This window comes from Oncorhynchus mykiss, chromosome 30, assembly GCF_057628025.1.
Source record: "Oncorhynchus mykiss isolate SJ-2025 chromosome 30, ASM5762802v1, whole genome shotgun sequence".
Lineage (NCBI taxonomy): Eukaryota > Metazoa > Chordata > Actinopteri > Salmoniformes > Salmonidae > Oncorhynchus > Oncorhynchus mykiss.
This window is the reverse complement of record NC_143051.1, coordinates 20117656-20135184: the sequence shown is the minus strand read 5'-3', so window position 1 is coordinate 20135184 and position 17529 is coordinate 20117656. Positions and strand designations below refer to the sequence as shown.

Below are 17529 nucleotides of genomic sequence, written 5' to 3'. Positions count from 1 at the left end.
TCAATCTGGCGATATCAAAATGATGATGAAAGGTTGTCCTAATAATTATTTGTCTTCTTTAGAAATGGCATTGTGTTTTCAAGCCACATTAATTCACTTTATACCAAATCTTCATCAGCGCCCAGTGAAAATGCATTAAGTAGAACGACAACAGTCCTAAAAATGAACTTTAAAAACAATATTGTGACAAAATGTGCAAGCCATGAATATTATTTTTTTTGCCATTGGAATACTGGGAAGATTTTCCAAAGCTAAGTACCTTTGCAACATAAGATATAAGATATCTTTTTTTATCAAGTAGTGGAATACTGTGTAAATAATTTGCACATTGTTGCGATGCCTCCGAATTTGTTTCAATTGACTCATTTCTTATATGACCTGTAACTCAGTAAAATCGTTGAAATTGTTGCATGTTGCGTTTTATATTTTTGTTCAGTATAGATGGATTTAGCTCAAGACAAATCGTAGCATGTAACCCCAGTCCCTGATGTGTACAGGTATGTGCATTGGTCGACAATATGTCCCCCTAGATCATCTCTCCCCTATTTACTCATCCGCCAAACATATGTGTGGTTCTCCTCATCTCCTTTTACTATTAATCTGCCCTAGGTGTCTGTATGTCTGCCATGAATGTTGATTGGATTACATTTTATTTATGATTACATTTCATTTATGTGACACGTGGAATTTTTCTATTTTTTATTTGTATTTATTTTTTATTTCACCTTTATTTAACCAGGTAGGCCATTTGAAAACACGTTCTAATTTACAAGTGTGACCTGGCCAAGATAAAGCAAAGCAGTGTGACAAAACAACAACTCAGAGTTACACATGGGATAAATAAACGTACAGTCAATAACACAATAGAAAAATCTGTATACAGTGTGTGCAAATAGAGTAAGGAGGTAAGGCAATAAATAGGCCATAGTGGCGAAGTAATTACAGTTTAGCAATTAACACTGGAGTGATAGATGCATCCCAAAGGGCACCCTATTCCCTATACACTGAGTATACAAAAAAATTAAGAACAAAATACTTAAGTGCCTTTGAACAGGGTATGGTGGTAGGTGCAAGTCACACCGGTTTGTGTCATGAACCGCAATGCTGATGGGTTTTCCTAATATTTAGTATTCTCAGTGTACAGTATATTAGGTCAAAATAGGCAGTCATGGACAAAGGCATGGAACTCACACCTGACTCTGTCAGAGAATCCGGGTGGTCACTGGCGCCGGCCAAGCATGAGGTCTGTAGACAGACAGACGGACAGACACCTTCATCATCATCAAGACTGTCCCTCTACTTCCACACATAACTGGATAGACATGAGATACGTTCTGAAACTGCACCCTGTGCACATATCTCCACACAACATATTTCTGTGAAGTCATTTTTAAAATTTTAAGATTGTTGATTGGTTGCGAGGGTGGGCACTTGAAAAGGAAGGAATTATGCTTTGCTCCTCTGCCCTTTATTGATAATAAATTGTTGTTTTTTTACTCCACCTTTGGATGTTGGCAGTCCTCCAAGAAATCTGCTTCATTTCGATAATTCTTCTCAAAAGCTGGCTTTTTCTATGGAAATGATGAATGAGAGCAGTAAGTGAATTTCACAAATGCACCGGAGCTTTCTTCAGCCAATAAGCCTTTCTAGCCTCTCTCTCTCTCTCTCCTTCCCTATCTTTACCTGCTTTGGCCGCTGGCTGCCTGGGGATGATTTGTCAATTGCTCAGATGTACTGTTTTGCTCTAGAGAAGATTCTACCTCCATATATGCTGTTAGTACTTCTACGCTCCTTGCATGAACAAGGTCCCTAGGTTCCAGTGCTTGGGAAACAGTCCCTAGAGGCCTCAGAGTAAGTGTGTTTATGCCTCTTGAATATTCCTGCAGTTTTTTATTACTCGATATGCCCAAGCTACTAGCATAAATATGTGTTATTTGTGTGAGTGCATGGTGCATATTAGGTCCTACTGTTTGCTATCCGCATGCTACAATTTATGCACTGCTCAACCATGCATTATAACTTGTGCTTAATTCTCTTGAGTCGTTCTCTTTCTGTCACAATAATTTCAAAAGACGTCAAACCACATCTAAAGTGGTGAAAATAGCTCTGGTTGAGCTGTTTCGAAGCTCAGTATTTGAAACAAAGTGAGTGCTTTGCTTGAATGACTGCCAACAGTAGGAGCCACCTACGCAGACTATAAGATTTATGGCACATTTTTGCACATGAGAGGGATTGCATCTTTTGGGGGTACCGAAGATATCATCTGTTTCCATTTACAGAGACACTCAGCAAGACAGACAGGTGGTGGGTATTCATATTTAAAGGCAATGTTTCACATGACGACATGTTGCAACATTAGAAGAAGAGATGTATGGTTATGGTTCACCCCAGTAGGTTGTCATTGACAAAATATATTTGCCTCTTTCGCTTGCTTGTGCTCTCTCTCTTCCCCTTTTTCTACTTTCAAGGACAGAGGCAAAACATAAGCCATTACTTTTGTATTTATTTTGAAATTGAAGTGAAAGCCACTGCTAGAGGCCAAACTTATTGGTGAATTTGCAGTGTGTATATTGAGTTTGCAGTCTCAAGTAAAGGTTTGCTGGTTTTACTGTTGGAGATAAGGTTGTGCTTCCTTGAGAGAAAATCACTTTCTAGTGACAATAATTCCACAGAAACAAACAACCCCAAGATATCATCAAGCATTAAGGACCGTGGTTTTGCGTCTTGAGCGCTAACCCAAAGACAAAGAAGACAGTTTCTCACTGCAACTGCCTTGGAGTAGTAGTAGATTCAACTTATTAGAACTGTTTTGGAGGTGACTAGTGCCTCCAAATCAAAACCAACTGAGAGAAGAACATGCAGACGCACTCACACACACAAACACAAACCTTGGTAACTTTTGGAAAATTAAAACAGAAAGGTGCCGGGGGATATTTGCCCTCTTTTCCACTTATGTTCAATTATTTTGTAGATAATAAACAACAGTGGGAATATACAAGTTATAGTCTGTCCATAGACAAAAATACATCATGGCAGATTCTCCCTGGGGGATGTTCCCCTCTGCGGGTGCCTTTAGAACAATTTGTTTTAAATAAAAATAAACAAAAAAGGAGGACAGAAAGACTAGGGGCTCAATTCAAACTACATCACAGAAGTTTAGCTTTACAGCGTGATTGAAATTTATGGGCAATGTTCCCGTTATAGCAGAGACTGAATTCACGGTAAATGCTGTATATATCAGCTGAATCGGAAAGTACCTTTTGCATTTCCATTGCGGAATCTGTAACGCTTACAGATTTAATAGAGCTCTAACTTTATAGAATGGAATTACAGGTAATAGTTTTGAATTTAAATTTTTGTTGCCATTCGTTTAATGTAATGATAAACCAATGCCTAAACATGTTTTGTCATTAAATCTAATTTTTAAACATGTCATTATATCATAGTGTGTTACGCCTAATAGAGATGTTTACTTTACTCGCAACAATGTAGGTTAATTCCTTTCATGTGGCGCTATTGGCCTCCTCTTTCTTTTAGCGACCTTTAGGGGCCAATTTACTAATGATGCATGTTTCAGAGCTGTGGGGCCAGTTGTCACTCTCACAAAACAAATTGGTCTCAAAGAAACAGTTTTGGGCTGGTAGATAGTCAACACACTTTGTTTTGCCCCAATGGAATGGAAGCAAGTGTGTTTCCCCCTACGCATAATAATGTTGAATCAATAGGCGGCTATTAAGGGATGCTTTTTGTCTCATTAGCGTGGACTTCTGCTCTGTTGTTAATGTGATGGACACAGCCTAGCTGTGAAACATGTGTAGGGGAAATTGGCAGGTCCAGAGTATTAGGTCTAGGTGAAAAGCATTGTGAAAAAATGTTGCGATACAGAACAAGACCATGGTATCTGTCTTTGCGTGCTCTCTCCATTCCACCTGATAATCGTCTACAAACAACTCAGCTCAGGAACCCACTTTTGGATATTTTATTAAAGCGATCTGTCAGAAACTCACATCATTGAGTTGTACACTATCTCCAGATGCATCGCTGTGTGTTTACTACCAAAGAATGGAGGAGCTGAGAGAATACTCCTGCCTTCCTGAATCACATTATCTCAGAAAGCGTAGGGGCCTTTATTGGGGAAAATCAAGTGGTATGACTACACGTTGCACTCTGATGTATTGCTAGTAAAGGGGAAAGCACTTTTAAAAAGATGAATCTCTACTCATTCAGTGGGTAATGTAATTTCAGCCCATCTGCAGCCGGCTTAGGGTTCTGTCTCTGACAATCAGCCTGAATAAGATGCCTGCAGAGAAGAGTGGTGATCTGAACAGTCTTGCTGATCTCCCAGTCTTGCTTCCCTCTGGAAAACTTAAGCACTAGTGACAGCCCTACCACTCTCTGTTTCTCTATCCAGAGTGTTGAGGAGAATGTGAGCATTCCTCACAAAATGGTATGGTGAGCAGAACTTCAATGGCGAGTAGTAGCAGCTATGATGCCAAACACTGTTGCTGTGACATGGAGTGTTTTTATTTGTCCCTCCACAGAAAGCTACTTTTATTTAAGGGCTGAGAGGAGGTAGGGAAACATGGTTATCATGAAAATACAGCTGTATCGCATTAGTGGCTACTTACACTGCTCCCAGGGCAGGTCTGGACTAGCAGAAGTTAATTTTCAAAGCAGGTTAGGAGAACTTACGCAGCAGGTTAGGAAAATGAACGTGGCAGGTCAGGAGAATTAGGTTAAAGTTAGGGAAAGGGTAAGGTTTAGGGTTAGCTAAAATGCTAAAATTGTCCCCGACGTGACTCAATCATATCTAGCTGCAACCAGGCCTGCCCTAAACGGGGGTATGAGTCAGTGAGTGAGTGAGCGCATTTGTCGAATGTAATTACCAGATTAAAGGGAGGGGTATGCAAATGGTGAATAATACAACATTAGAAGTATGAGTGTAATGGTTCTTTTGTGTTTTAATGTTTCATGTTCACAGAATGAGGGATCAAAGCATTCTCATTGTGTTAAAAGGAGATCTTGTTAATTATAATCGGAAATATTCTGAGGCCTACTTTTGGAAACCAGCCAAAATAGGAACCAAAACAGTTTTTTCCTTTTGCAGCTTCTCCCTTGCAGATGTATGGTCAAAGGTGTTTCAGTAATCAAAAGTGGACTGCAGTGTCCTTGCTTCTGCTCCTTTTAAAACCCCTACAGGATCGGTGGGTCCCCTGCAGGACGGTTGAGCTAATGTGATTAGCATGAGGTTGTAAGTAAGGAGAGTGCACAGTTATGATCTTGAAAATGTATTGATAAACAAATTAGGCACATTTGGGGAGTCTTGGTACAACATTTTGAACTTAAATGCAATGGTTCATTGGATCAGTCTAACACTTTGCACATACACTGCTGCCATCCAGTAGCCAACATCTAAATTGTGCCTGGGATGGTATAATACATTATGGCCTTTCTCTTGCATTTCAAAGATGATGGTACAAAATGTTTTTTTCTTTGTATTATCTTTTACCAGATATAATGTGTTATATTCTCCTACATTAATTTCACATTTCCACAAACTTCAAAGGGTTTCCTTTCAAAAAGAATATGCACATCCTTGCTTCAGGTCCTGAGCTACAGACAGTTAGATTGCCATTTTAGGCAAAAATATAAAAAAGGGGTGGATCCTTAAGCATTTTAAACATAACCTTTGGTTTTAAATCTTGAGAAAGCTGATACTATGATGTGTCAGCAAGGTGGCTTTTAAATATGAAAGCATACAGCTTGAGCTTATGAGTAACTGGGGTTAAGACGGGGGGAGAGGAGGCCTCATGTACCCTGCCAAGGCCCCGTCTAACCAATTTGAACCTAGTTCCACTAGGAAGAGACAGCATGGACTTGTAGAGCAATATGAACAGTATGGTTCTGGCTGTTGGGTGCTGAAGGCACAGAGGGGAGATGTATTCGTTCCAACTTGGAGAGCAGTTAAGAAAGGCCTCCATGACCCCAAGGGGATATGCATGCAGACTCTCATTGAAGGAAGCTGTGTGTGTGTCCTCTCAAGCAGATGTAATCCACAAACAGTCCCTGGAACTCAGTGTACCAACTCAGTGTACCAATAAACTATACTGTATAACCCAAAACAACAATGATTAGTCCTGCTAAGGACTCTGCTTTGGTCCACATAATACAGCAAGCTTGTTTCTAGTAGTTATTGTAATTGGCATAATGGTCGCTGACCTGTTCAGCTTGGCTGAGGTAAATTTGAATTGTAGTAATGGGTGTTAATAAATGCTGTACGTTGTAAATGTCCATATGTGACCGACCGCCTCGATTCGGTCTAATGTAGCACAATTTGAATTTTTTATTTTTTTACATTGTATAAAAGTAGAGACTCAGAGTTAGAAAATGGTATATCGTACACTGCAGTTGAGCAACAATGGGAAAGTAATTATTCTTTGAAAGTTGATAAGCTTGTAACCCCACTTTTGAAAAAATGGCCCTTGAATGTTTTGGTACCTACTGGAGAGCTCTTCTTTGTCTACACCCATTCAGTATCATTCACAACTTCTTAAGTCCCATCCATCTCTTTAAGGAGTCACACGTGTGAGGCCATGTGGTAAACACACGCTATATCCCAAAAAGTTTATTTGTGACATGATCAGGATACAGATGGTGTAAACGGTACAGTGACTACTTGCATAGTAGCAATATCAAAAACAAAAATGTCCAGATAAAAATATTGTGGAGTCTTTTGTTTAGACATGGTAGTTAGCTAGCTAAACAATGAACCAGCATTACCCCAACTCATACTACTACCACCAATACAAACATAGTCATAGCTGTAGTATGAATATAACAAACTTGGTTCAATGTTAACTAGCTAACATTAGGCTATAACTAGCAAGCTAAAATTTCCGTGCTAACTAACAGTAAGCTTTAACTTGCAATAACAATGACATTCTGACAAAATTAGAAACTTCTATATGGAAAATGTAGCAAGACGCTTACCAGCATACATGGATGAACGCTTAACGGCCGACTGGAACCATTTAACTCCGTTTTGTTTGTAGCTTCATCTTGTGTGGCCAGCTTTGTGTCAAGTCACTCCGGTTAACACTGACCGTCACGTGTGCAGAAAGTAGCCCATCAGTTTTTCCTACTGATCTGCCGATAGCCCCGGCTAAATTCTGGGCATCAATGTTGTTGAGAAAATTAGCAAAACTTCTGTAGTTCTCGATGGCTAACATTATATCTTTCAACAACGGTGCAGTAGAAAGGACTGTCAACACATACTGGACAGCTCACGTTATAGACAGAAGCGTGTTACATCCAAACTCATCTCCCATACATTATTTCAACCAATCATGGCTAGTGGGAAGGTTCCTGTCTATTTCCATGGCAAAACCAACTAGGCTCATAATTTTAACAATTTTATTCGTATTGATGGATGGAATAAAAGTTTGTTATTAAAGCACATTCAATTCTACATGTTCAAGAAGGCATTTCTGCCAAAAACACAGAAAATGAATGTTTACGTTCAAATACTGCTCCTGTGAAGTAGTGACGTGTGACATAAGGCTTGTTTCCTGAAATGAGTCACATATTGAAGAGGTGAACCTAGTCAAAGGCTGTGTTTCAGGCTGACTACATTTCAGACACATGCCGGATCTCACAGCTCCTGAACAGGTATATAAGACACCAGCTAACTATATCATATGATATACAGTGCTTTCAGTATTCAAGTATTTACACCCCTTGACATTGTCCACATTTTGTTGTCTTACAGCCTGAATGTAAGATGGATTACATTTAGATGGTGTGTCACTAGCCTACACACAATACATAACGTCAAAGTGGATTTTTTAAGATTTTTTTTTTACAAAATAATTTAAAAAGCTGAAATGAAAACTGTTTGAATAGTAAATCAATTCAGTAATAAAAACTTGCTTAACAAGTCACAAGTTGAATGATTACCTCCTCTTTGTACCACCCACATACAATTATATGTAAGGTCCCTCAGTCTAGCAGATTCAACCACAAGACCAGGGAAGTTTTCCAATGCGTCACAAAGAATGGCACCTATTGGTAGATAAAAATATAAAATAAAAAAAACACACATTGAATATCAATACACCCAATCACTACAAAGATACAGGTGCCCTTCCTAACTCAGTTTCTGGAGAGGAAGGAAACCGCTCAGGGATTTCACGATGAGGCCAATTGTTACAGAGTTTAATGCCTGTGATAGGAGAAAACTGAGGATGGATCAACAATATTAACATCCACAATACTAACCTAAATGACAGAGTGAAAATACAAATATTCCAAAATATGCATCCTGTTTGCAATAAGACACTAAAGTAAAACTGCAAAAAATGTGGCAAAGAAGTGAACATTATGTCCTGAATACAAAGTGTTATGTTTGGGGCAAATCCAACACATCACATCACTGAGTACCACTCTTCATATTTTCAAGCATGGTGGTGGCTGCATCATGTTATGGGTATGCTTGTCATTGGCAAAGGCTAGGGAGTTTTTTATGATAAAAATTAATTCAATAGAGCTCAGCACAGGCAAAATCATAGAGAAAAACCTGTTTTTGTCTGCTTTCCAACAGACACTGGGAGAGAAATTCACCTTTCAGCAGGACAATAACCTTAAACACAAGGCCAAATATACAATGTAGTTGCTTACCAAGACAACCTAAATCTGCTTGAAAATGGCTGTCGAGCAATGACCAACACCCAACTTGACAGAATCTGTCAAGTTGGGTGTTGGTCATTGCTCGACAGCCATTTTCAAGCAGATTTAGGTTGTCTTGGTAAGCAACTATATTGTATATTTGGCGATCATGAAGAATGTTTTTAATAATAATGTGCAAATATTGTACAATCCAGGTGTGCAAAGCTCTTAGAGACTTACCCAGAAAGACTCACAGCTGTAATCACTGCCAAATGTGAATCTAACATGTATTGACTCAGGGGTGTGAATACTTATGTAAATTAGATATTTCTGTGTATCATTTTCAATACTTTTCTTCTAAAAACATGTTTTCAGTTTGTTATTATGGGGTATTGTGTGTAGATGGGTGAGAAAAACATATATTTAACACATTTTGAATTCAGGCTGTAACACAACAACATGTGGAATAAGTCAAGGGGTATGAATACTTTCTGAAGGCACTGTAGCTATCTGATGCCCTTCTGCAATGTAGTGGAACTGGAATGTGACCAAAGCCAGATAGCTGATGTGAAATGCACTGAAAGCACCAGCAGGGGAGGCCATCGCTAGGGGAGAGGTGTGTGTAAGGACGACTATGAAAATGGAGTGAAGGGAAAAAAGGAAAATTGTGAGGAGATGAGAAGGAGCAGAGGAGTAGAAAAGGGAGGAAGAGGGAGGAAAAAAGATTGGAGGAGTACAAAAGAGAGGAAGATGGGGGGGAAAGAAGACATCCAGGTGTTTTTTTGTCCACCTTCACAGATCACTTGTAATTGGTGTTTTTGTCCAATTATAGAGGAAAGCTTGTCACTTCACTCACAATACATTGTCTTTCTGCTTCTTGCTTGATAGTCTTATTGAGATTCTACTATCAAATACAGTACACGTAAAAGTGGAACATGTATTTGTAATGACCCTGTGGCCATCAGACGATCAAAGAGATTGGCAAATAACATCTCTGAAATATGTATGTTCATACAGATGTAGGATCTTAATTTGATCACTCTTTTGTTGCTGAGAATTTTCCTGCACAGCAGGAAATAAGAACTTGAAGTGTAGTCAAGGTTTTAAAAGGTTGCTAAAGTTTGTCATTTCCAATTTAAAATCTCAGACTAGATTTGTCCTAAAAATGTATCAACACCTACAAAAAATGTCCATGCATTATTATCCATATAATAATCTACATTTCCTCTTGCTCCAGGATAATTTTCCTGCTGTAGCAAACTGGCTCAAATTAAGATCCTACATCTATCTGTATGCATTAGACTGAAAATACTGTATGTCCTTGGTTATCCCATTGTGGGCCAATGGAGGGTGGAGAGAAACCCTAAGAGAGATGATTTGTTAAAGCCATGCGGTAGGGAAGGTATTCACTTTATTCTATTCTCTCTCAAGTTCTTTGAAGCCGATGACAAGTTGAAAGGTTAATCATACTGCAGGGATACTCTGTGATCTCCTAGGGTGGTTATGCAAAAGTTTTTATAAATATTTCACTTGCAAGTCTATTAGCATAACCAATAGGAATGATGTACCATGGCTCCGACCGACGTGGTTTGAAGCACACATCTATACACTGTCATTTTCAGAGTGTTTAAATATTCAGTACTTTTTATGTCAAATTCTGGCCTCTATTGATGTGTATATTTCTCTCACCTCTCTTCACAGTATGGCTTTTTGGAGGAGAAATCCCTTTAGTGAAATGTTAACAGCCTTCCAAGCAGAGCTAGTATAGCCCATAAGTAAGCCTGAGCCCATGTACATTTGAAATGTTATAATGATCTTTACTTTGAAATGGGGCCGTAGAATCGATCTGTTCTCCCTACACATTTAAAGGTGATCCATTCACCTTGCAGTACTGTGCTGCTGGCTCCAGTGTTTAATGTAACTCCCCCACTCAGTGCTCTGCTGCTGGCTCCAAGTGTTTAATGTAACTCCACCACTCGGTACTCTGCTGCTGGCTCCAAGTATTTAATGTAACTCCACCACTCAGTGCTCTGCTGCTGGCTCCAAGTGTTTAATGTAACTCCCCCACTCAGTGCTCTGCTGCTGGCTCCAAGTGTTTAATGTAACTCCATCACTCAGTGCTCTGCTGCTGGCTCCAAGTGTTTAATGTAACTCCACCACTCAGTGCTCTGCTGCTGGCTCCAAGTGTTTAATGTAACTCCACCACTCAGTGCTCTGCTGCTGACTCCACGTGTTTAATGTAACTCCGCCACTCAGTGCTCTGCTGCTGGCTCCAAGTGTTTAATGTAACTCCACCACTCAGTGCTCTGCTGCTGACTGCAAGTGTTTAATGTAACTCCACCACTCAGTGCTCTGCTGCTGACTCCAAGTGTTTAAAGTAACTCCACCACTCAGTACTGTGCTGCTGACTCCAAGTGTTTAATGTAACTCCACCACTTAGTACTGTGCTGCTGACTCCAAGTGTTTAATGTAACTCCACCACTCAGTACTCTGCTGCTGGCTCCAGTGTTTAATGTACTGTAACTCCACTAAGCTGCTTTAGCTGAATGACACAACATTAGGCTGACTAAGACATGTCAGGGTAGTATTGGCATTTTATGTTGAACTCCAGATCATCTGATTGGTGTATGTTATTGATTAATAGTATCTTATTGGTTATTCTGACTGGTGTCTGTGTGCTATTGGTTAATGTCATCTCCAAATAATTCTGATTGGTGTAATGTATGATTTTCAGATCATTCTGATTTGTTTGTCGTCTCCTCTCTCGCCATAGGTTAACAGGATTCTCAATGCCACCACCAGTCACGAGCACGGGGTCCGTCTTCTCCCTGCGTCTTACCAGTGACTTCGCTGTGAGCGCTCACGGCTTTAAATTATATTATGAAGGTAAGGCTCTTCTCTTCTCCTTATATTCTTCTTCAATTCCCTCTCATTGTTTCTGTTGTTTATCCCTTGTAGTCACTCATCCAATGAACAGGACTGAGAGACTCATGTTGGATGTGATGGCTTCTGATCCAGCTGGTGACTCAGATGCTCTGCTCTGATCTCTCTGGGAGTTTGAATTTATATTTTATTTAATTAAAGAGCTTTATTGACTGTATTAGTTCCCACTGTTAGATCTGCTGTTTTCTAAGGACCTCATCAGTCCACATCAAACCAAATACAATCAAAAACACACACCGTTATAGACCTGCTGTTTTCTAAAGAACCTCATCAGTCCACATCAAACCAGATCTAATCAAAACCACACACCGTTATAGACCTGAAGTTCCCTAAGGACCTCATCAGTCCACATCAAACCAGATCTAATCAAAAACACACACCGTTATAGACCTGCTGGTCTCTAAGGACCTCACCAGTCCACATAAACCAGATATAATCAAAAATACACACTGTTATAGACCTGCTGGTCTCTAAGGACCTCATCAGTCCACATCAAACCAGATATAATCAAAAACACACACTGTTATAGACCTGCTGTTCACTAAGGACCTCATCAGTCCACATCAAACCAGATATAATCAAAAACACACACTGTTATAGACCTGCTGGTCTCTAAGGACCTCATCAGTCCACATCAAACCAGATATAATCAAAAACACACAATGTTATAGATCTGAAGTTCTCTAAGGACCTCATCAGTCCACATCAAACCAGATATAATCAAAAACACACACTGTTATAGACCTGCTGTTTTCTAAGGACCTCATCTGTCCACATTAAACCAGATCTAATCAAAAACCACACACTGTATAGGCCTACTGGACTGCCCCTGAGGCCAGACAGACATGTTGTCCATGTATAGCATCAAAGCATGTATCTACAGAAAGGCACACATGGTTAAAACATCATCTACATGTTTATTACACACAGTAGGTGAATGTTTTAAGTCATCCTTTAAGAACTTTAACAGTATTACAGTCTGTGTCATGAAACTTGGCATAAAGGAAGCACAAACATCTAGCATTTCCAAGAATCAACGACTATGCCAAGTAGATTAGTCCACCCCTAACCCTCGTCCAAGGCTGAGGAAGAACAAACACAACTCACACAAACACAATGTCAATCAAATTTGCGGTCAAACGTCTTCCCTGCTTTACCCCCATGATGGACCATTCTACCTCTCCTCTGTCAGCTGACTAACTAACTGTGTAGCCCTCCAGTCTTCAGACAGAACCTCCTACCCCTCGACCCATTCTCTACCCCCCAGTCCCCTCTGCCACCCTCCTACCCTCTGCCCCTCCTCTGCCACCCTCCTCTCCTCTGCCCCTCCTCTGCCACCCTCCTCTCCCCTGCCCCTCCTCTGTCCCTCCTCTGCCAGCTGACTGGTACACTATGTAGCATCTCCAGTCTGCAGCCACGTCATTTACCTCCCCATATATTTATTCTGGTCCCCAAGGCCCCCTCAGCCACTACCCACCCGCCTGTCCACCATGAATCCATGCACAGCCTTGATACTCGCTGCAATTTCCGGGTTATTGAAATATACATCAAACATTTTAGGAAAGAAGCAAGACACTCCCTCCAGTTCTGTTACATCTCCAGAATGTAATGGATCCACTGCTTTTTAAAATGACATAATGTAATGGATCCACTGCTTTTTAAAATTACATAATGTAAAGGATTCACTGCTTTTTAAAATGACATAATGTAATGGATCCACTGCTTTTTAAAATGACATAATGTAATGGATCCACTGCTTTTTAAAATGACATAATGTAAAGGATTCACTGCTTTTTAAAATTACATAATGTAAAGGATTCACTGCTTTTTAAAATGACATAATGTAAAGGATTCACTGCTTTTTAAAATTACATAATGTAAAGGATTCACTGCTTTTTAAAATTACATAATGTAATGGATCCACTGCTTTTTAAAATGACATAATGTAAAGGATTCACTGCTTTTTAAAATGACATAATGTAAAGGATTCACTGCTTTTTAAAATGACATAATGTAATGGATCCACTGCTTTTTAAAATGACATAATGTAAAGGATTCACTGCTTTTTAAAATGACATAATGTAAAGGATTCACTGCTTTTTAAAATGACATAATGTAATGGATCCACTGCTTTTTAAAATGACATAATGTAATGGATCCACTGCTTTTTAAAATTACATAATGTAATGGATCCACTGCTTTTTAAAATGACATAATGTAATGGATCCACTGCTTTTTAAAATTACATAATGTAATGGATCCACTGCTTTTTAAAATTACATAATGTAAAGGATTCACTGCTTTTTAAAATTACATAATGTAAAGGATTCACTGCTTTTTAAAATGACATAATGTAATGGATCCACTGCTTTTTAAAATGACATAATGTAATGGATCCACTGCTTTTTAAAATGACATAATGTAAAGGATCCACTGCTTTTTAAAATGACATAATGTAAAGGATTCACTGCTTTTTAAAATGACATAATGTAAAGGATTCACTGCTTTTTAAAATGACATAATGTAAAGGATCCACTGCTTTTTAAAATGACATAATGTAATGGATCCACTGCTTTTTAAAATTACATAATGTAATGGATCCACTGCTTTTTAAAATGACATAATGTAAAGGATTCACTGCTTTTTAAAATGACATAATGTAATGGATCCACTGCTTTTTAAAATGACATAATGTAATGGATCCACTGCTTTTTAAAATGACATAATGTAAAGGATTCACTGCTTTTTAAAATGACATAATGTAAAGGATTCACTGCTTTTTAAAATGACATAATGTAATGGATCCACTGCTTTTTAAAATGACATAATGTAATGGATCCACTGCTTTTTAAAATTACATAATGTAAAGGATTCACTGCTTTTTAAAATGACATAATGTAATGGATCCACTGCTTTTTAAAATGACATAATGTAATGGATCCACTGCTTTTTAAAATGACATAATGTAAAGGATTCACTGCTTTTTAAAATGACATAATGTAATGGATCCACTGCTTTTTAAAATTACATAATGTAATGGATCCACTGCTTTTTAAAATTACATAATGTAATGGATCCACTGCTTTTTAAAATTACATAATGTAAAGGATTCACTGCTTTTTAAAATTACATAATGTAATGGATCCACTGCTTTTTAAAATGACATAATGTAATGGATCCACTGCTTTTTAAAATGACATAATGTAAAGGATCCACTGCTTTTTAAAATGACATAATGTAAATGATTCACTGCCGTTTTAAAGTTGCATACGCCACCACGGCTTCTAAATTGGAAATATTTTAACATTCCCCATTTTTGCTTAGCAACACCTTGACCTAAAGGCATTGGGAAGGATCTAATAATTCTCTACTGTTTCCAGCTTCCACAATTCTCATGGTTTCATTATAGATTGTTAGTGCTACTATGATACTGAGTCCTAGATCTGCTCAAAGCACACACACACACACACACACACACACACACACACACACACACACACACACGCACAAAGATGTGGGGTTTCCCATGGCCAATTAGACCCTGATGCTTTCACAGTCTGATAACACTTCTAATGATAATACGACTTCTTAACATTCTATTTAATGCTTTGTTTATTCCCTTTTATTCATCCCATTTGTGACTTTGAGTCTTTTCCTGTTGAATACTGTGATCGCCTAGATTCATTTAAAGGCATGGAGCATGGATTCAATCATGGACACTGATAAACTGGAGGGGGGAAAAAACTGCACTTTATTTTCTTTGTTTTTGATGGTAACCACCACCTACTGAGACAAGACGGTGAGACAAAGATATTCACGTCTAAGTAGACATGGAAAACTGCATAGCTATCCAGCCTCCTTGGCATTGGTTCAGATGATCTTCTGTATATCCTCTCACTCTCAACAGAAAGGACTAGCACCTCTGCTGCCGGGACTGTATTGATGTACTGTATTGTGCAATCGTCATGCTGCCCACGCATACCATTCCTCCCTGGCAGCGCACACACACACACACACACACACACACACACACACACACACACACACACACACACCTATCTGGCCCCCTCACCATGGCTATGCTGCTCTGCATTATTAGAGCTCACAACACCTCCACCTGCACCTCCAGCGAGTATCATCCCTCCCCCGGGCCTCTCCGCCTGGGCATACCACATCTCTGGCTCCCTGGCTGCAGTTACACCCAGCTGGGGGAGGGGGGCGCCGGCACACAGTTCAACTCCTCCAGCAGCAGGAAACATTGCTTTCTCTTCCTCACACACATACTGTGTGTAGACATATACACATACTGTGTGTAGACAGGGTGGCAGGGTAGCCTAGTGGTTAGAGCATTGGATTAGTAACCGAAAGGTTGCAAGTTCAAATCCCCGAGCTGACAAGGTAAAAAATATGTCGTTCTGCCCCTGAACAAGGCAGTTAACCCACTGTTCCTAGGCCGTCATTGAAAATAAGAATTTGTTCCTAACTGACTTGTCTAGTAAAATAAAGGTTAAAAAAACACAAAGCTATAAGGAATTGTTTTAAGAAGAATTGTTTAGCTATTTGATTTTGAATATTAAGACCCCTTGAAGTATATATATTTTTTATATTAAAACAAGTATTTAATGAAAGAAACATTTGGCCTTACTGCTATTTTTTATTTTATTATTTTATTTCTCATTTACAACTGTGACCTGGCCAAGATAAAGCGAAGCAGTGTGACACAGACAACAACACAGAGTTACACATGGAATAAACAATAAACAAGCCAATAACACAATAAACAAGTCAATGACACAGTAGAAAAAGAGAAAGTCTATATACAGTGTGTGTAAAAGGCATGAGGATGTAAGCAATAAATAGGCCATAGGAGTGAATAATTACAATTTAGCAGATTAACACTGGAGCGTTACATGAATAACAGATTGAGGGGTATTTCTGTCTGTAATAAAGCCTTTTTGTGGTATAAAAAACTCATTCTGATTGGCAGGTCCTGGCTCCCCAGTGGGTGGGCCTGGCTGCCTATGGCTGCACCCCTGCCCAGTCATGTGAAATTCATAGAATAGAGCCTAATGAGGGAGGGTAGCGCTATTGAGGCTAAAAGGAAGTTGTATGGTTTTGTCTTCAATCAATACCAACAAAAGTGTATTTGATGTTCTTTTTTGCTGCCCTCTAAATAAAGCACAGAATAGAGAAATAAAGTATAATCTATCCATTCACATCATATAAACTACCGTTAGATTTTATATTTCTGGTGTCAAAAAGGAAGCTAGAATATTGATTGTAAAAAAGCGAAGGAAAAATGAGATATGTTTTAAGATGAGAGTAGCTCGTTTAAAGGCTAGAAGCTGGAACCGTTACAAATAACTTCAGAATAATCCAACCACAATTCCAGAGGCTTGTGTTTGCGAGGACATTGCATTCCTAGAGCAGTGCATTTTGGTAAAGTTGCAGAATGTGTGCCATTATGCTAAGAGTCTAGTCAGTGAATATTAAATCTCCTGCCACATAGGTGAAAGATGCATACTATCCTCATGCGAAATGCATTCATTGTCGCATATAGATGTTGGATCTTAATTTGATCCCTTTTCGTTGCTGAGTATTTTCCTGCAAAGCTGGAAATGCAAACTTGTAATGTATTTTAGTTTTAAAAAGGCTTCTAAAGTTTGTAATTTTCACTCAGAAATTTCAGACTTGATATGCTCTAATGAAAAATGTATCAACACCTACAAAAATGTCCATAAATTATAATCCAAATAATAATTCACATTTCTTGTTGCTACAGTATTATTTTCCAACTGTAGCAAACTGGCTCATATTAAAAGCCTATGACTTTACACACAAATTCCATTTACTCTAATGTTCCGAAATAATTTCAGGGAGAACAGCTTGTGTGTTGGTGTTAGTTTTAATAAACGTGGGGGA

General features: G+C 38.8%; 1 protein-coding gene across 2 annotated transcripts in view; it reads left to right on the top strand.

Moving 5' to 3' along the window:
- Positions 1-17529, top strand: part of LOC110489401 (CUB and sushi domain-containing protein 3) — a 660686-nt gene that overhangs the window by 143400 nt on the left and 499757 nt on the right. For both annotated transcript variants that reach the window (XM_036971422.2, XM_036971421.2), the window contains exon 3: positions 11438-11550. In XM_036971422.2, coding sequence (XP_036827317.2) covers positions 11438-11550 — 113 coding nt within the window. The remainder of the gene's footprint in view (positions 1-11437; positions 11551-17529) is intronic.